The 20,817-nt window shown below is 31.7% G+C and overlaps 2 protein-coding genes across 3 annotated transcripts in view; both read right to left on the reverse strand.

Annotated features, from left to right (window-relative positions):
* Nucleotides 1-7,413, reverse strand: part of LOC127706044 (adhesion G protein-coupled receptor L3-like) — a 28,906-nt gene extending 21,493 nt beyond the window's left edge. For both annotated transcript variants that reach the window (XM_052210449.1, XM_052210446.1), the window contains exon 1: nucleotides 7,301-7,413. In XM_052210449.1, coding sequence (XP_052066409.1) covers nucleotides 7,301-7,352 — 52 coding nt within the window. In that variant the 5' untranslated portion in view covers nucleotides 7,353-7,413. The remainder of the gene's footprint in view (nucleotides 1-7,300) is intronic.
* A 6,717-nt stretch (nucleotides 7,414-14,130) lies between these two features.
* The window catches only part of LOC127706447 (solute carrier family 66 member 3-like), a 38,690-nt gene continuing 32,003 nt past the window's right edge, over nucleotides 14,131-20,817 (reverse strand). Inside the window, exons 6-7 of the mRNA XM_052211087.1 lie at nucleotides 17,180-17,326; nucleotides 14,131-14,209 (exon numbers count right to left, since the gene is read on the reverse strand). Of these exons, the coding sequence (XP_052067047.1) occupies nucleotides 17,190-17,326 (137 nt within the window). The 3' untranslated portion in view covers nucleotides 14,131-14,209; nucleotides 17,180-17,189. The remainder of the gene's footprint in view (nucleotides 14,210-17,179; nucleotides 17,327-20,817) is intronic.

A 20,817-nucleotide genomic window follows, 5' to 3' on the forward strand; every position in this document is an offset into this window, starting at 1 on the left:
ATGTAAAGGATTCATTTTGAAAGTGTAGAATGTATCATTGTTTTATACATCCGCGATTAAAGAATGAGAAGAATCTAAAATGAAACCGTTTGTCCGTATAAAGTTTTCGGATGGTGAATTAGGTTTGCCTAGACCAATATTTCTAAATTCAGGTGGTTGATGACCGCGTCATAACAATTTAAAAACTTTCTGTATAATCAGGACGATGTAAAGACAGACATATTGTATAGAAACTTAGTTTTCGTGTCGGTTGGTTGCTGCCTCACTGACATCTCTTTTGATTCATACATTTTTTTATTACAATGTTTTTTGTTTGGAAACATCTATTTTTATATTAATGTCGTATACACGATCGACGTTGACATTCATTTTTTCTTCTTTTTTCATTTAGCTAAATATAGTCGGAAATGGAAGCTGCTGTGTGATACATTTGTAATACAAGTCGGAAACGGAAACCATGTAGATACTTTGCAATACAAGGCGGAAATGGGAGCTGTGTGGATACATTTGCAATACAAATTAAGTTGGAAATGGAAGCCATGTGGAAACATTTGCAATACAGCGAGACTGGTAGTCATTCATTTACAGTGGTTCAATTTATTCACAAGCCGATATCCTTGTAAAAATATATACAGTAAAAAGCGATTGTTACCAAGTTCCATGTGCGCATGCAGTATATTTCTGATATTGCATTATTGCATTTGTGTCTACATCCGCAATAATAAAATGCATTGTTTGAATTCTTCGAAAGTAATATACGTCTTTAATCATTGTTGCTCCTCTAGATGGAAGACTATACAATAAGATATCTCATTTCAAAAAATTAAAAAAAAAACAGTATTGAAATGTGGATGAAAGAGAACAAGTTACCTTTGAAGTTGCCATTTCTAAATGTATCTAAGTAGAAGTTTGTCATTTCTAAATGTAGCTAAGTAGAAGTCTCATTTAGAACTAAACTTTGTGGTACTTATATGTACACATCAAATTATACGACTGGATTATTATTGGTAAGAGAACAATATTGAACATGTATATATCATACAATACAATACTAGTATACTTTATTTTCAAATTAGGTCGCCAGGGGGTATATAATGTAAGAGAGAATATTTTCTATATATATATATATATATATCGTCTCAAATTTAGCCCAAAAACGTTAGATCTTCAAATTTGCTAACGCAAATTTTTATTCTTCCCATAGAACAAAAAATTTGCCAACGCAAATTTGAAGATCTAATATTGTTGGCCTAAATTTGAGACAGATTATATATATATTATGGTGTTAGCCCTGTATAACCACGTGTTATCCGATGGAGAATGTCTGTCATAAAGTTGTCACATGTTTAGACGTGTATATAGATAATTCAGCTGATCTGTAACAATTCCATCTTCATGCCTTATAAATCATGTACTGTGTTACGACGCTAGATCAAAACTGACTAGGAAAGGTAACACCCGTCCACCGAAAGCTTTATTTTTATAGAGCCTACGTGGTCGAGTGGTCTAGCGCGATGGGCATAGTGCAAGGCGATTTGGTGCTACGTTATCTCAGTAGCATGAGTTCGAATCCCGGGCAGGGAAGAACAAAAAATTTGCTTCCGCAAATTTACAGATTTAACAATGTTGGGCTGTTGTTTAGACGAATTATATATATATATATATATATATACAGAGAGGGGGAGGGGGAATCGCCCTAACTCTGATAAAATGCCAAAGTTATGGGATTTTAAGAACACTACATAGAATAAGTCTATACTAACTTGAATGTGTAGTCAATCAAATTTTAAAGTGGAAAAATCTTATCAAATCGTAAAAGTTGCATTTCTGAATCTAGCTTAAAATGGGTTACATAATAACATTAACGGTTCCAAGTTTACTGCACCAGATGCGCGTTTCCAGTGATGCTCGAAGCCAAACAATGTAAAAGAAAGTCCAATAAAAAAGGACTAAAAAAGAAAGCTAAACCCGAGCAAGAAATTAGAGCTATGCATGAGGGAGATCTATTACTTAATTAAAAATTATTTCGAAATTTTACAACAGTAAATTCAAAAAATCCATATACATATTTAACACTCCCCATATTTCATACTCATAAAGGAGTATGGATAACAGTTTGTTCTCTTATACAAGGAAATTAAATCGTTGTCATGGTAAATTGAAACAATCCTGTCTTTCAACAGAATTGTGCTTTGATATATTGCTGTTTTGTTCAAGAAATATAAAAAAAAAATGATTAAAAGCAAATTACAACAAAAAAGATAAGAAAAAGTAAAATCGGAATCAAATGCTTCAAGGAGCATGAAAAGATCACAAATACAATGCTTATAGTTATTGTTGGTGGCACCAGTGGATAAGTGTTGAAACTGAACACTCTTGGGAAGATTGAGCCCCAGCATCAAACTGGTGATTGACACATCAATAGTACTATTTGACCCATTGTTTCTGTAAATATTAATTATACACACACCTACTTCATAATCATCAATAAACGGTAGCTTTTGATAACACAGAAGTGTTTCAAGAGAACCTCTTGACCGTTTTAAAATGGCGGAAAACACTAGATCAAATTTAATAAACTTTTAAATTAATTCAGCTTTACTTACTGAACATTGATCCCGCCACGTGGGATGATATTCGCCCATGCAAGGATTTAAATTTTATTTTTTTTAAACCCCATGAATTGAAACTCAATAAGGATGTTCAAAAGTAATGCATTACACAAGTCCCGCTATCTTTACATTTTTTTTTACTTATTTGTACATTTAGCAGTTTTCCGCAGTCATTTCTGACGCTATAAATTTAGTTACATTATTTAAAAAAAATCACTATTTTGAACTCCAAAACGGATGCCAAAGCTTTATGATTTAAATATTCAGAATCTTAAAGAAATTAAATGTGTAAAAGTAAGCAGCATATTAAAAATCCGTTCTTGTTTTAACAATTGAAGATGTTCAAAAAGACAAAGGTAAAAAGCAACATATTTTTATTACTGAAAGCGAAACCAAAGTCCTCAACCTGTTGATATAGAAATTATGCCGTCTTAACCTCTTATTTTTCATTTTATCAGAAACAAAAAATAAGATATTTCAATTGCGGCAACACAAACCTTGTTATTATCCCCCCTTTATCTCATTAATCTTTAAACGAGGTCGGTGTCCCCAATATGTGTTGATGATGTGGAATACCTTGTGTGTTTTTTAAAGAAATTTCTAACGACAGAATAGAACAGAGGCATTTGTAATAATTATCTGCGGCTACACTTTGGAGTATATTTCATAGAACAACGGCATGAACATTACATCCCATCAAAAGGAACATCTAAAAGTTCTACTTCAAACTATGAACTCAAAACTGGAAAAAAGAATTGATGTACATTCCATCGACCGAATGTATTTGAAGTGAGAGCCTTGACTTTGATATTGTAAATTTTTTTCACTGCAAGAACCTGAAGTTACTAGTTTAGATGAAAATTGAAATACATTTACCTAGCGTACTTGGCGGGCCTTTTAAAGATCACATGACAATTTATCTGTTTGGAAGAAATGCATGCTAAATTTATTCCATAAAAGCAAAACCAATGACATTGTCTTGCTGAGTATGATTCATAACATACTATAATATTTATTATAGGATTAAACATTTTTTTTCTGGAGGTCATTTATGTGTAACTCACAAACTGATTAAAAGTCCGTAGAGTTTGTGTGAGTAAATCGGCCAAGTTTACACGTCAATAACCTCTAGAAAAAATGATCTTTTCCCTTAAACATTCAATTTTAACCTAAACTTTTTATTCATTTCTTTTAATTTCAACTTTCTTGGAACCCCAGGATTCCGCACATGTGCATCGCGTATGAATATAGCACAGCGAAATTAACAAAGAGTTTACATGAGGAACGAATGTATCTCAGGCAACATGCATGGGCTATCAAAGTGTAAGCTAAAGAAATAAGTTCTAATGGACAAATCACATTCAAGTATTTGTAGATATGCAAATCATCTAAAAATTACCTACTTATGCACTGCAATTTGATTTAGTTAACAATTTGATGCGTCAAATTCAGAAAATTGATCTAAATTTCACTTAATTGAAAAATAAAAAAAAGAATATACAGTATGTCAGTTGAAGAAATTTTAATTAAAAATTGTTTTCCAGTCTGTGATGCCAATGTTGTTATCATGTAGCAAACGCGAGTAATGATTATCTTTTGGATTTTTAAGTTTGGCCAAGCAAACGTTGCTGTTTAATCTTTATACATCTTATATTTTGTGGAAACTTATTTCGTACTAACTACCACTTCAGTTTCATTTGTCGTAGTCATATCCCGTGATTTATTTCTCGTCTACACGTCATTAAATATACATCGTAATGCTGTCAGTGTAAAAGTGTAAAAGTGTAAAAGTGTAAAGTTGACATGTTGACTGCTAAAAACTGAGTCCGTTTTACTTTATACGTAAATTTTACAAAAAAATAACCTTTTCTTCAAAAAACCTCAGTACACGTTTCGTATCATTCCATGAAGGTTTAAACACATTTTTGAAGTATACAAATATTTCACCAAAACTATGTAAATGTTAACTGCAAAATAATATATTTCCATTTGTCAGTAAAAGTGAAAAAAAAGATATATTTTCTCAATTCTCCTTTCAATTTTATCTCCTTATCATAATAAGCTTCTGTTCAAGTTTCTATTCTATGAAAGTTTGACAAATTTATTGATGTTTAAAAACAAACTTTAACACAGGACAGTATCTTAATATCAAGATAAGAGGATGCGTGTTGGGGTAAATTCAGTAAATAAATATACGTCTTCAGGGACTGCCCTTTTGGGGGAGAGCTTTCTGTATAACACTGAAGTCCTGTGCTCTTCTGATTGGCAGTTAATGTTTGTAATAAATAATTGTTGATAAATGGATCAAAACTAGAGTTAAAAAATAGTTTAAAAATGAATGCTGAATGCCCGTAATTTTTTTACTACAGGGTTGAAAAGTAATGGGGTCAGTATTGGAATTTAGTGCGAATTTACAGTATTTGTAAATAAGGCCATGTGAATGGCCCCAAAATGCCGCATGACCCTATGTTTTTATTGTTGCAAAAGATGGGGCTACATTTGTACTATAATGAATGATATATGGAAGCTTCTGATTTCTAAAGGTTAACCAGCTATAAATTTAATTCAAGACAGATTTGCATTAAAGTTAATGGGAGATTTTTTTACTGAATTTACCACTGTTGTATGAATGCCAATGAGAAAACTTCTACAGTGTTAACTGCTAGAAAATGTAAGTCCTTTTATCAGTGAAATACGGAAAAAGTGAGGAAAATAATTTTTTTCTGGATACTGTCTATTGATCACGAAGAAGTTTCTGTTCAAGTAGTTTGACTTTCCGTGAAGGTTTGACATAGTAATGGATGTCTGAAAAACTTATCTTAATCACTGCAAAAATATTATAACATTAAAATGAAGGTTCGACAAAGTTATTAGTAATTAGTGATGTCGCCAAAAAAGTTTGACCACAGACTAAACCACCACACTCTATACAATAATCGAATGACGATGACGCCAACGACGAAATGTGAATCGCTAGGTATGCTTCAGCGACATTCATGGTAGGCGTAATAAGAGAACTGAAAGAAACATTAGGATTAAACAAACAAAAATAGGTTCAGTTGAACTAATTTCTTTCTGTACAAAAGAAACAAACCACAAAAATTTTTATTTTTTTAATGACAAGAATAACGTTTAAAATTTAAATATAACTGTTCGGTCTCATTGTGTAATTTTTATATATTTTATTATAAACACATTTGTACTACATTGAAAATCAACTATTCACGTGCATATATTTTATATTTTTCTGCATGTGAAAACTAATATTCCACGTCGGCTTTATCTATAATGCATCAAATTTCTCACTGGTAGTCAAGGCCAGTGTGCGTTGTTGCATCAGAGATGAAGTTTTACTTCCAAGTCTGATAAACAGAGGTCAAAGATAATTGTAAATATTTATACTAAATCTAGCTGAAGTACAAGTAAAGAGAACAAGTGGTCGATTTAACTGATATACAACAGAACTGGTTATCTCAAAAGCCTACGATAGAAAACAAGTTCATAGGAGTATATAGTAGCTTTATTGTATTCAAATATGAAAAATTTTAGTGAAACTAATTGCATAATTAATTTTTAAGTATATTTTTTTAGTTTAAAGATATTTTGTTTACCGGTATCTGTTTCTGTATGATGTTTCATTGAAACGTTAACACTTTTCTAATTGAATATTTTTTTAGAAATTAACCAACTCGAAATTTAGTTCACTGCGACTCGCTGATTATTTATCAATTCGAACGATTGAAATTTTGTCTTTTAGAGAACCGACTACGTCCATGTGAACCCTACCGATGCACATTCAGGTGTACATGTCGATATCAAAACGAATACATCCTTAGTTATTTTGACAAAATACTAAAACCATACTAATCATCAGTGTACAAATGTATTAGTGAACACGATGATGGATGGATGGATGGATGGATGGATGGATGGCTGCTTAACGTCCAGCGGCAAATTAAAAGCACATTCAAATCGATAGTACACACGAGATGCTTACTGTTTCAGGGCACCTATAACTCAACATTATTGTTTATCACTAGTTTTCTTGTGTGCGTTTTTTTTTCTGGCAATATTGTTATTTTTTGTTTGTCTGTTCCACCATCAGCATTACAATAGGCAAATATCTGTTTCATTATTATATATGTATATGTTTAAACCTATCTGATTGTCATGATAATGATAACTGATTTCCTTTCGCTAATAAGACACGGGCGTATCTTGTCAAGTGGCTCATTACTATTTGTTGGTCCACTTATCCTTATCTACATCAATGTACATTTAGTGCACAAGTGCACAAGTGAAAGCGTGCGATGCTAAAAACGTGCTTCGTGGTACATGTGATATATACATAATATAGGAACTTATAGTTAAATATTTTTTTATTCTGACTTTTTAAAAGAGATTGTGATTTAATATAGTTATAGTGTAAACACAAATAAGAGTTATAACACTTTTTGTATATTTTCTTTTAATCTGCCTTAAGAGATTGCTATACTAAAGATAAATAATTTGTAAGTAATAGTGCAAACACATATACGCACTTTTCATAAATTTTTTAGTAATAAATACTTGACAAATTTTGAAAACAAATGTAATATTAAAGATTATAATGCAGTGACTTCAGTTATAAGAGTATAAAAATAAAACACATGTGCGATGCATGTAGAATTAATTAAAGTTTTACTTACATATCCACAGCAAAAACGACACAAATATGAATAAAACTAATCCAGTCTTCATTGATGAAGTTAACGTCTGTACTCAATTAAATTTTGTTATGAGGGAAATCAGTTTTCAACTGACACTTAATGATGGAAACTAGTCACGTGGTTTAGATTCTGAAATTTAAACGAAGGAAATGGTCATTATCAGTATTAGAGTTAGTCAACAAATTTGAAGTGTTTTTTTAAAGTTGAGAGCAAATTAGCTTCTGTACAAATACGTACACAAACAAAGCAGACTGACAGACGGCATTAATAACAAATTTTAAAAAATAAAAGTGGGACACTTACTGTACTTATTTGTAGACATGAGCATTACCGGACTCGGGTCTCAAACAACAAGAAAAATGTCAATCAAAACAATATGATTATTTCGGTATTTATATTTGAAAACTGTACATAAGAGCAGAAAATATTCACAAAAAAACAACCGACGTTTGATTTATCAAAAGTACTAATTAATTCAAAAGGATAAGAAGATACAAAGAGGGCAATCAAAGACAACAAGTCAAAGAAATACAGACAACGCCAAATAAAAATAAAAATAAAGAAACATAACATTTCGGGGCCTTTTATATGCTCAGTGTTGAAGGCCTTAGGGTGACCTATTGTTGCTTACTCTGGTGGAGAACTGTCTCATTGGCAATCGAACCACATCATCTTATTCTTATACATGTATAAGCAATATTTTACAAAACACAACACAGGATTGAAAAAAAAACGAATTCCATCGAAACCCAGTGGTTAACTCAGGTGCTCCGGCAGGGAAAGTAAATCCTGATCAACACTAGTGACATCCGTACGCGTCGCGTTGCTCATGACAATAAAAATCTGACGATAAGTCGTTTAATTTCGTGTATTATAAACTAGGAAATGGGACAGTATATTGATAAGACAAATGAGAACAACCATACCGTATAGTCCGCTATAAAAGGCCCCGATATGAAAAATATGAACCAAATTCAACTGAGAAAACTAAGGGCCTCATTTATAACAAAACAATTTACGAAAAACAAATATGACACAAGATCCATTTCATGGTGTATATCTACTACAAAAGTAATTTACCATTTATGAAAATACCACTCAGTTGATTGGTTTTAATCTTTTTCATTCTTTTAAATAACTAACAAAATCATCTTTTGATGTAATGATTCTCGTATAATTGGTTATTCTTCCAGTTCAGAAAATATTATGGTTACTGAAAGCCTTCCCTTATGCACACCGTATAAGCTATAGTATGTACATCTTCTAAGCAGAAATTATTCAAAGAATTTACTGGCACATAAAAATGGTGGTTTTTTTTCAAACTAAGAACATGGCCTTGTATTATATGCAACATCATTATAGTAAAACCCAAAGTGGGGCGTCTGTTCTGCTGTGCGGGATGTACAAGTACGCAGCCACGTCCGGTCAAAATGGGGACGTTAATTCCGATGCCACGTGTAGAGATAGTGCCACGCTCTCTGCACGTTAAGAACCCTTGTGACAACCTTTGATAGGTCTGTAGGTGGCCTGTTGTAAAGCAAAATTTCTGTTCATATCCAATATACCCCAACTTTCCAGTGCAGTCCAAATATCACCGACCTTCAACTTGGACAATTAAAGTTAACCTCTATTACAGGACCTACCGAGTGTATTTATTTTTAATTTGTTCTCGTCCTTAACGTGCATAAAATATTTGTCGCTGGACGTTTAGCAACCAATAACTAATCAATCAATTTATGCCGACCTTTTTCCAAATCCAACCAAGTATAAAATCTAACAGAACAATTTTCAACAGCAAAAATCTTAACTTTATTGTAACATAAATCAAACAGTTGTTAATCGTTATTTGCGAGCATAATTGATAGACAAAGTAATGCTTACTTTGATTTTATTCAGAATGGTATCTTTAAATAGAGATATCACCAAAATCTTAATCGTCAAAATAAAACAAGATTATAATTTGTCAAATATAACACTCAATTCTGATATAATATTTATTTAGAAATTTAATCAGAGATTAAACTTGAACATCATCATATTCGCCTTTACGAAGTGGTCATTAGAGAAATCTGGTTAAAAGTAGCAGGAAGTGACCCCTATTGACTTATAGATGATGGTGTTTATTCATAACTTGTTTACCTTATTTGATAATTATAATTTCATGACGGTCAGTTGTTAACTACAGGAAACGTTCAACACGTTGTATATATCGCGTTGCACTATCTTAACTCTTACCCTATTTTCATTCTTTGTAATAAAAAAAAATGTCGCTTGTTTTTTAAATATTTTTTTTGTATAATCACAAAATCGAAATTTTCTAATTCGAGATTAAAAAACGTAATTTTAATCTAAATCGTCGGTTGAAATAAAAAAAAAATATATATCGATTGCTGTAAAAATAAAAAAAAACTTCCAAAATTTTCTTCTTTTTTGTTTATTCATTGGGTCAATAAGTCCTACAAGAAGTCATTTGATGGTTTCATTCATATCTACATTTTGAAGATCTTATATTCCTGGTCAAATATTTTCCTATTTGTCTATTGTAGTTTCAGAATAGGCAATCACTTGCGTTTCACCCTTAGATGCCCTTTCAGCCATGGCGGCCAGTTTGATGAGGTCCGAGCGTCTTTCCAACAAAATTTTCTCTATCCATCATGGTTTGATAGATATTCGACAATTACTTGAATTTACTTGTTCAATTTTTATTTATGACAGTCATGTTGGTTAATAAACGTGTTGTAGTTAATGTGCACTACTAACCGGTCAACTCGATCAGAGGTTGTGAGTTCGAATCAGCTCGTGACAAGGTTTGTTTTACTCCAATCTTTAATCAAAAGCATCCGAGTTTTTCTCTAGGCACTCCGGCTTCCTTAAACAATAGATATACTGATATAGCCAAAGTCGCTGAAAGTTGCAGTAAACGCCAGCAAACAAACATACACAACTTGTCCTTTAAATTACAAGTACCGTTTTGTGCAAACTAAAGACAAATTCTTAATTCCATAAATGATCTAAGTCAAAGACTGCTCAAATAAATTTATGCTCTTTGGTCGGGTTGTTGTCTCTTTGACACATTCCCCATTTCCATTCTCAATGTTATCAAATATTAACTTTATTATCAAATCTTAGTATATTCCAATTCATTGATCAATGCAGTTCGGCATTAATGATCCATCCAAAAAATAAGAAGATAAAGACTCGTTGTACATTTCAGCATGTCATAATATGTCATCGAATGGTAATAACTAGGGTTACGAATGTCGAAAATACAAGTCTCCCCGGTATATTAAAAAAACTTTTGATCAGTGCATAAGGTTCACAAGACAACACTTCAAAATAGTTAACTCCTGTTTTGTGAGATTCTTGGTTTAACGTAGAAACATAACAGATCAGTAATCAAATATTTGATTTCTGCATAATGGTATTAAGCTAACAACCAAAAAGTGTCTTAAGAATGTACTTGTATATACTCGTAGTCATGAAAATTGAAAGTCAGATATCAATTTGCCAGAAAACCGTAGTAATATATGGTTAAAACACCGAGTTGTTTTTTTACACGTAGGAACATTCGAAAGCAGCAATTTCTTCAGTTTGGCATCTTTTTGTTTAAAAGCTTTTAAAGAGGTGAATCTAATGTTAAGTATACATTTACTGTAATTTCAGAAATCCTTATACATGTAGAAAGGGTTCATAACTTTCATCAAATGACTTTTTTCTATTAACCATTACTTAAGCTTGAGCACTAAGGATTTCAATCATTCCATTTGTTTTTGTTACATATCAACACAACTCATTTTTATTGTGCTTGATACAGCTATTTTTATGTGCTATCAGTTTTTGATATTATTATTCATGTTGGCAAAAAGTGCGAGAGAAAGAAATGCCTTCCCTGTGTGATTCAATTAAAACGGGCATCTGAAGAAATGTATTGAATTAGAACATGAACATGCAGAAAATTCATTGTAACCTGCAAATGCCATAAACAATGTTGCTGGAGGTTTATAGTTTTTATCAATTACGCCCTTCTTAAAATATAAAAAGTATGAACATGGCAATTCAATGGTACTGTGAAATAAAGCAATGACATCTAATAATCCAATCTAGTAGTTAATTTTCCACAAAACCTACCAAGGCAATGATCAGTTTAATTATCAAATTAAATTGTTAACAACGAACATTTCCCACATAAAAATGGATCTGCAAAATCGAACAACTGATGTTCTTAAACCCTGCTGACTGCCATTGGCGATTGCCAAATAAACGGATCACCGATGTAATAAATGGATCTCAATTATAAATTGAATACTAAACAGAAAACAATAAACTTGCGGAAAAGATGGTATACCGCAAACAAAAGGTGCAAAGGTTTTTGTACACCATATCCGGATTTCGACAATTAATGTCTCTTCAGTGATGTTAGGAATCGAAACGGTATTTGGAAGGCCATATAATTTACATCAATTTAGGATAGACTCTTGAATTTTGAAAGAGTCAAAATAGGATGAACGGATCATATAAACCCGAAGGCAAATATAATACAAGCCCAAACGAAAAAATATAAACAAGTCTAAATTGAAAACAACGTTCTATCGTATGATTGCGTTGGATAAAAACCGCAATTTATATTATATATATACAGCCAGAAAATATAATTATCATACATGTAAGATAATTTTAGCATAACCCGTTTAGACCCAAAAGTGATACTTCACTGTAAAGTGTGTCCGTCAAAAGGTAGCAAATCTAGTTAAGAATGCTTTTAAGAGTTAAATCTAATGTTAAGAATACATTTACTCTAATTCAGAAATACTTATACATGTAGCAAAGGCTCACAACTTTTAAATTTATACAATATAAAATTTACAATTATCTAACCTGGTCAAAACTAATCAAAGATACCAGGCTTATAACTTAGTACGTAAGACGCGTATTTGTCTACATAAGACATAGTAAAGGCATCACGAATTAAAGGGCATTGATATCCAAAGTTTCAAAAAGTTGTGCCAAACCTTGCTAAGGCCATCTAGGTCTTGGGTAGAAAAACCTTAGTGTTTCAAATGATTTTAATATCTTATAGATATTTAATTAACAGAAAATAACCGTATATCAATGACATGTCATGTCAGCACATATGTGCGGACAACTGGGCTGGTAAAACATGAAATACCATCGTCCACCAGCATTGGAATCGACCCAGTAGTTGTAAAAACTCATGAAGCAAAAATAAGATATCCAAAGAATTTGACAGATTCCTTCCATCAACTTTTTACAGTTTTCAAAAAGCATTATTCGTCATCATTATGGGTGAATAACAGTTGGGTTTTATATATGCACAGAATGATACAATCATGTAAAAATGAAATGTGGTAATGTCGACAATGGAAAAGAGAACAAGTGTATTCTAAAAAAGAATGAACACATGTTTTTGTTGGCCTCCTAAAAAATCCCATCAGGTTGTACCGATGTACTTCAAGGAATGAACTTATAGTATAAAATATAAATTCATTTGGAACAGCATAGGGTGGGGGTTTTTTTCTTCAAAAAAATTGACATATGTAAATGAATCATTTATGAAAAAAGAGTAACAAAGTGTTTAAAAATAGTTTTTATATTAAATTCCGAAGTAAGTGGTACTTATTCAAAGTGGACACTGTAAAACAGTTTTAAATATCTTTTAATTTAACTCTTATATCAATTTAAAAGATACAATTTTATGTCATAATTTCTCAAACAACATCTTCCTATTAGAAATATCTTCCTGATTACACGCACTGTGTTGATCTTGACCACAAATTAGTAGCTAGCCTAAACAAATTATAAATCATTGCAGCTCAATGGTAAAGGGATACTACTGCGAGTCCAGATAAGCCCTTAAAGATCTATGTCGTAACCCGTCTTCAAACAAAATTGTGTTGCTCTAAAGTCTTAAGATGCATGTGTTATATCTCAATACAAAAGGTGCTTGTCTTATTTAATAAGATATTGCTGATTATTTGATATGGCAGTTTTGTCACAAACGACTAATTTCATTAGAACAGGATTGATACCTCTGCTGCTTGACTGCAAGTCTCTAGGGTTATCATCAGCTCTGTAGAAGGTGTTTTGCCACTGGCATGTGATTTATTTTACGTTGATGAATTAAGAAATTATTAGAAACTATAAGGTTCCAACTCTCTAAGGCAAAGTAGACCATTGATGGGTTTTGGCTATTCTTTTTAGTCCCCTTTTCATCAAGTATTTATACCCTGGCTCAAAGAATTCCTGGTAAATCCAGAACGCTTCGGACGCACGGAATTTATAGTATTATTTCCATTAATAAGAAACTTTCGAAGGAAATGCTTTTGAAAGTCCTATTTGAATTATATTTTTTATGTTTATCCTTATAGGGATGAAAAAACCACAATTTCTAGCTCAAACAACAAATATAAATCGGAAAAAAATAAAAATGTTGCCGTCACTTCTGATCAGCGCAAGTATATTTCAAAACTATCTAGTATATTGGTGTCTTTCGTGTAGCAGCAACATACTTTTGTTACTACTATAATGATTTTAAGACGCTTTGTGGGAAGCTTTTAACTTTTGAGATCATACAAAAACATTTTTCTTTGTGACTTTATTAAGAAGTCACCTTTTTCATAGCTTCATATAATGGCAAAGCTAGAGAACGACATGTACAATGTACGCACAATGTCGGAAAATAGAAAATGTATTTGTACGAGCTTTATAAACTGGATGTTGGTCCTCTGTAAGAACAGATTCTTGTCACATAATCTCATGATATTGAACAAGCACCACAAAAAAGACAATAATCCACTTTTGCGTTTATTAAAAAAATAAAAAAATTTAAAAAATTTACAAAGTAAGTTGCGCCTAATATAAAATAATATATAGAATCATGTGCATAACAGTGTAGCCGAGACCATTGATTGGCGCGCAAAAATATCCCATTGACTGGGTCAGATTAGGTGAACGTTCGTCTGTAACGCCCAAAACTCACGACGTATTTATTATAGACATTTAAACTGTGAGGTCACCAAAGGGTCTCAACGCCTAAATAAAATAATTCGAAAAACTAATCAGGAATAACCTTTGTGTTTTGATTTATATTGAATACTTACACTGAACTGCGGTCAAGCTTAGCGAAAGGTCGTGCAACATAATCAGTCAAACAAACTTTATTAGATTAACTCGTTAAGGAACGATCTTTTTCATTGGTCAATTCAAACCTTCGACCTCACACCTGCGAAAATAGAACACGCGTACTATAAAGCTGAATGGACTGATCAGTATTCACGTAGCCGGTCAAGGTCGTTATTCCCGAACATGATTGTGTTCTTGATTATCGCATGGCAATTCTAGCTTTTATACATGTGCATGTAAAATTTTAAACTTTAATCTTAACAGTCACGTCGAAATATTTAATTCAACTGTCTCCTCTCAATTGGTCCTGGATTAAGGGAGCTACCATTTTATTTTGATTGGGGGTGAAGGGCTTGGACGAAACATTTTGTCCTGCATTTTTTTTAGTTGTTATCTCTGTCCTGTCTTTCTATTTTTCAGTCTGTTAGGTCCTGACTATATTTATTCGTTTATCCTGATTTTTTACATAAATCGTCATCCTGCCTTTTTTTTTGTCAAGTTGCTCACCCTGCCTTATCTTTTATTCAATGGACTTGATGAATTAACGTTGTACTTGAAATGAAACCGTACTTAACTACAAAAATAACCAAATTACATACTAAAGATATTGCTCGATTTTTATAGTAAATGGGTTTGTGTTATAAACTGTCATGTTCATTATTCATATTCTTTCATAAGTTTTAGGATAGTGTGATTTTTTTTCTGATTTAGTTTACTTGATTTTGAAAAAAAAATCCCGAAATTCTAAGTAAATTCAGAACATGTAACCAGCCATGCTTTGTTTAGAGAAAAAATGGAGATGGCAAACCATGGCACAGTGGAAGGAAATGTACTTTATAAACTCTAGCGATATACTTTCTTAATTTATAATTAACTGTTTTGCTATCCTCGGTTGAAAATTATATATTGTAAATATTTAAATAGTTGCATAGAAAACAATCAGTTTTAAACAGTGTGGTTATTCACTAAATGTATTGATAAAAGGTGACTCCATTTTTGTACATACTTTTACAGTAGTCATCCTTAATTTCTTAATATTTCGTTTATAAGTTTATCATACATGTATGATTTTGTATTTCATTTTAATACGCACGCATGCCACACGTTACTTTGGCGGATTGTTCAACAATGTTATGCAAAGCTCTATTCTTACGGTATGAAATTAAAGGATAAATTTTCAACCAATCAAAATCGAAAACAGTACATTTATATAGTTCCTTATAAACTACGACATTTCTCACAAGTATTTATTTATTTTTTAGTTCCACACATGCAAAAATAAAATCTTCGCCGATGAAACATTTCAAACCTTTTTACACCAACATGCCTTCACTGAATTCATTTGAATTTCGTGGTGACCATGATAGTACATTGCATAGTACATCTATATTCACGTGCACACATGGTACGATCTTTCGGGGACAATTTGCTCGTTTATGACACGTCATTTCTGAATGACCAAACGCTTAGCTTCTTTATTTTCGTTTTATAGCATGAAAACAATAAAAGAGGAATGTGCAACCCATCATAAATTTGAAATGGATCAGTATTATGAGATCCTTATTATAAGTAACTACGACATTGTCAGGATAATAACCTAGCGTCAATATGAAAGAAATTAAAGTGGTTCATACATTCATCCGTATAAAAGCGGCACATGTATTTTATTTTATCCTTATATTTTTCATAGTGCGGTACAAGTGCTGCATGCATAAAGAATATTACTTAACACAAATTATTAGTATAATATTTCGACCCCACTATTTGAAATTCACAAAATACTTATTTAATTATTTCGACCAAAAATCATTGTTTTTTACGTTCGTAGTAACGTAGTACATTCCATTGTCGGTCACCTGTGTCAATTCAAGTGCACAGAACAATTGTTGTATTTAAATCTTTCGGCCAATGAAGTGAGACGTTAAAAGTTGTTTGTTTGTGATACGCCAGAATGTTATCAATGAATTATCAATCGCTAAACTTGACTGCATTTCAGTGTAAACGTTCTTTACTTGTGTTTTCGTTATGTTTTGATAATCAATTTTTATGACATCGCACGTTCTTTCAACAAAAAAAAAAGGATTTAACTGGCTTTAAAAGTTACAGTGCATGTGTTGATTATTATCTTTTTTTTCGGACGTCAAAGCGATTTAACAATTGCGGTTGCATGTCCAATTATGTCATCTTTTAACTTTTATCTGGTCAAAATTTTATTTTAGAACGAATGCATGATCAACTTTAAAAAGTGTGCGTACACAAAACATATAGACAAAATATACTTCTGTCCTGTCTTCTTCGTACTTGCAAGTTATTAGACAATAAAAAGGCTATTTGGATCAAGCCTTGTGGAATTTGCATTTACGTTTTTGAATAGATAAAATGTATAGTTTGGTGAACTTTTCTGCTAAGTACTATACTTGTGAAAAACCCTTGGCAACAGAAACATTTTCAGCTTTTTTTTTAATCGACCCAATTTACATAGTAATGGACGACTTCGTACATTTTATGATCGCAAATAAAATATGTATATAATATACTGTGCACTGTAGTTCGTATATATACTGAAACCCTTTGGCAACCCCACAGTTTCAATGTTTATAATAAATACGTCGTGAGTTGTGGGCGTTACAGACGAACGTTCACCTAATCTGACCCAGTCAATGGGATATTTTAGCGCGCCAATCAATGGTCTCGCCTACACTGTTTTGCACATGATTCTATTTTGTTTTTAGTACAGTTTGTGTTTCTTGTCTTGTCTGTAAACAATTATTAAAGCAACAATGACAAGGTTGAGTGATCCACTGGAAATGAAATTGATAAGAACTGCAACATCAGCTGTTTGTAAAGCTGTTGTAATCACCCGAGCTAAAAATATAAAATATAAAATATTGTTACATTTCTATTTTTTGTGTGGTCTAAAAATCATGAAAATGTTAACAAAAACAAAATCGTTTTGCTTGAAAAGCATTATGAAAATGTAACCAAATTAAATGCCAAAGATAATTTAACTGCAATTGTTATTATATTGAAAAATAAAGATACATTTATTCCAAACTACACCAAAATGGTATACCTATATTGAAGTTATGATCGAATGACTGTACTTGAGGCTTTATTCCAAGATAATAACAAAGGAATGACTGTCCTTGAGGCTTTATTCCAAGATAATAACAAAGGAATGACTGTCCTTGGGGCTTTATTCCAAGATAATAACAAAGGAATGACTACCTTGAGGCTTTATTCCAAGATAATAACAAAGGAATGACTGTCCTTGAGGCTTTATTTCAAGATGATAACAAAGGAATGACTGTCCTTGAGACTTTATTCCAAGATAATAACAAAGGAATGACTGCCCTTGAGGCTTCATTTCAAGATGATAACAAAGGAATGACTGTCCTTGAGGCTCATTTCAAGAAAATAACAAAGGAATGACTGGCCTTGAGACTTTATTTCAAGATGATAACAAAGGAATGACTGTCCTTGAGACTTTATTTCAAGATGATAACAAAGGAATGCCTGTCCTTGAGACTTTATTTCAAGATGATAACAATGGAATGACTGTCCTTGAGGCTTTATTTTAAGATGATAACAAAGGAATGACTGTCCTTGAGGCTCATTTCAAGAAAATAACAAATGAATGACTGGCCTTTAGACTTTATTTCAAGATGATAACAAAGGAATGACTGTCCTTGAGACTTTATTCCAAGATAATAACAAAGGAATGACTGTCCTTGAGGCTTTATTTCAAGATGATAACAAAGGAATGACTGTCCTTGAGACTTTATTTCAAGATGATAACAAAGGAATGACTGTCCTTGAGACTTTATTTCAAGATGATAACAATACAATACAATATGCTTTATTTAAAAAAACTCCGTCACATTGACATGTGAAACAAGAGGTAAATATATACAAAATACAATCACATACAATCATAGAAATAAATAGACCAACTTAGAAATGAAATATATTAATAATTACTTTACTTTATAATATTTTCGGTAACTTTGAAACGAATAAAGATACATTCTTAAGTACGTTAATATTAACCAAATGATAGTAGTCCTTTCATTTTTGCTGCCCATGGGATATTTAACATAGTATTCTGGAATGTGCTGATTTCTGATACTTTTTACTAATACAGAATTGCATTCAAATAAATAATGGTATTCATTACCAATAGCATTTAAACACAAATTACATGTCCTCTCGTCTTTTGGAATATTGTACCATCTACCCAGCTCTACTGGAATTTTTACATTATACAATTATAGCCTTTGTATGAGGTCGATACAAGGATATATTGACCTGAAAGAAGTATATTGACTGAGGACGAAGTCCGAGGTCGATATACTTCTTTTGGTCGATATATCCTGTATTGACCTCATACATAGGCTATAATTGTTATATTATTAATTTCCGACCATATTTGTATCAAAATCGTCATTTGATTTTGTTGGAATTTTATAGATATCATATTGTCTCATAGACAATAACAACATATTAGCTGTTATTTCATTTACTTTTTATGTTGTTTTTTTTTTACATCTTATTTATTTGAAGATTTTTTTTCTTCAAATAATCGATCATAGATATTTTTTTATAAATCTTTTAACAATATCATGAAATTCATTACATGACGTCACAAAGTATATCGGTTTTTAAATATTCTAAAAATAACCGTGCAATATGCTTTTTGCTATGCAATATGCTTTTTGCTATCCGCCGTTTTCTAAATACCTTCGAAAATATAGTTTAACATGTGACTATCCCTGAACGAATCAAATTAGTTAAAATATACGAATTAATAATATTACAGCATCTTAATTTTGAAATAATTCACGTTCGATTGGTGATAATTGTACAAGATAGTTTTCTAAGCCAAACATTGTTTTAAAAAGACCATAAAATTCTCTTCTGTATGAGTTGTCAATTTGACTATGCCAATTTTGAATGAATGCATCTTTAAGTTTTTTCTTTCAGAACGATTTTTAGTTGATTTACATCTAATGGTAATTGCTGAGTCCAAACATAGCTAAGTCCGGAATTGTCTAAAATCGATTTAATATAGTCAATCCATTTGAACATGTGATCGTCTTTTAAGTTGAACATAATTTGATAAAGTATCAAGATGATAACAAAGGAATGACTGTCCTTGAGGCTTTATTTCAAGATAATAACAAAGGAATGACTACCTTGAGGCTTTATTTCAAGATGAAAACAAAGGAATGACTGTCCTTGAGACTTTATTTCAAGATAATAACAAAGGAATGACTGTCCTTGAGACTTTATTTCGAGATGATAACAAAGGAATGACTGTCCTTGAGACTTTATTTCAAGATGATAACAAAAGAATGACTGTCCTTGAGGTTTTATTCCAAGATAATAACAAAGGAATGACTGTACTTGAGGCTTTATTTCAAGATGATAACAAAGGAATGACTGTCCTTGAGGCTTTATTTTAAGATGATAACAAAGGAATGACTGTCCTTGAGGCTTTATTTCAAGATGATTACAAAGGAATGACTGTCCTTGAGGCTTTATTTCAAGATGATAACAAAGGAACTTCAAGTTCAATTTTACTGTTTTCATCTCGATTGTTTAAACATAAATAATAATTTCTTTGAATACTTTGATTGTTGAAGTATATACTTTAAGTGTTAACATAAAGCTTTAGCTATTTGAGTATAAATTGTACTTTTAATAATCCTTATGTTGTATACTTTATCTATATTTGACCTATTTTGAGGACCATCGAGACGCTTAGCATTGGCTAATGAGTTTATCCTCTTGGATTAAGATTATTTATTTACTTAACATACAATACAAGGTCAAATCACTCAATCAGTGTTTGGTGTGTCTTTCGTATATTTCATAGTTTCTTATCTATGCATTCGTATGCTGCTGAAGAGTATGTAGTTAGATAACATGTCCCAAGTCTTTCTTACCTATGCATCCATATGGTATCAGGTCCGTTCGCACCCATAACACGTTCGTATCCCCACGTTCGCCCCCTGGGTTAGTTCGAGATCTATTTTTTTTCAAATACAGGTTACATTAAAAGATGAGTTTTAGATGTATATATCAAAATATTTCTACTTCTATTAAAATGAATAAAAGTTTGTGAAATTTTATAATGATTTTTGTTTTGTGATTAGATGATTAATTATTCTATGTTAATTATCTATGATTACTGTTAATTTGTAGTTACAAAGTTAATTTGTATTGTTATGTGTTTGAAAATCATGATTGTTGTTATAAGTAGCTTTGGTGTACTTACCTTAAATATTTTAGAGCTATTATTGATTTGGAATAGTGCATATTTTTTAAATGATTGTGTCATCATGATAATATTC

The sequence above is a fragment of the Mytilus californianus genome, unplaced genomic scaffold, assembly GCF_021869535.1.
Source record: "Mytilus californianus isolate M0D057914Y unplaced genomic scaffold, xbMytCali1.0.p SCAF_1, whole genome shotgun sequence".
NCBI lineage: Eukaryota > Metazoa > Mollusca > Bivalvia > Mytilida > Mytilidae > Mytilus > Mytilus californianus.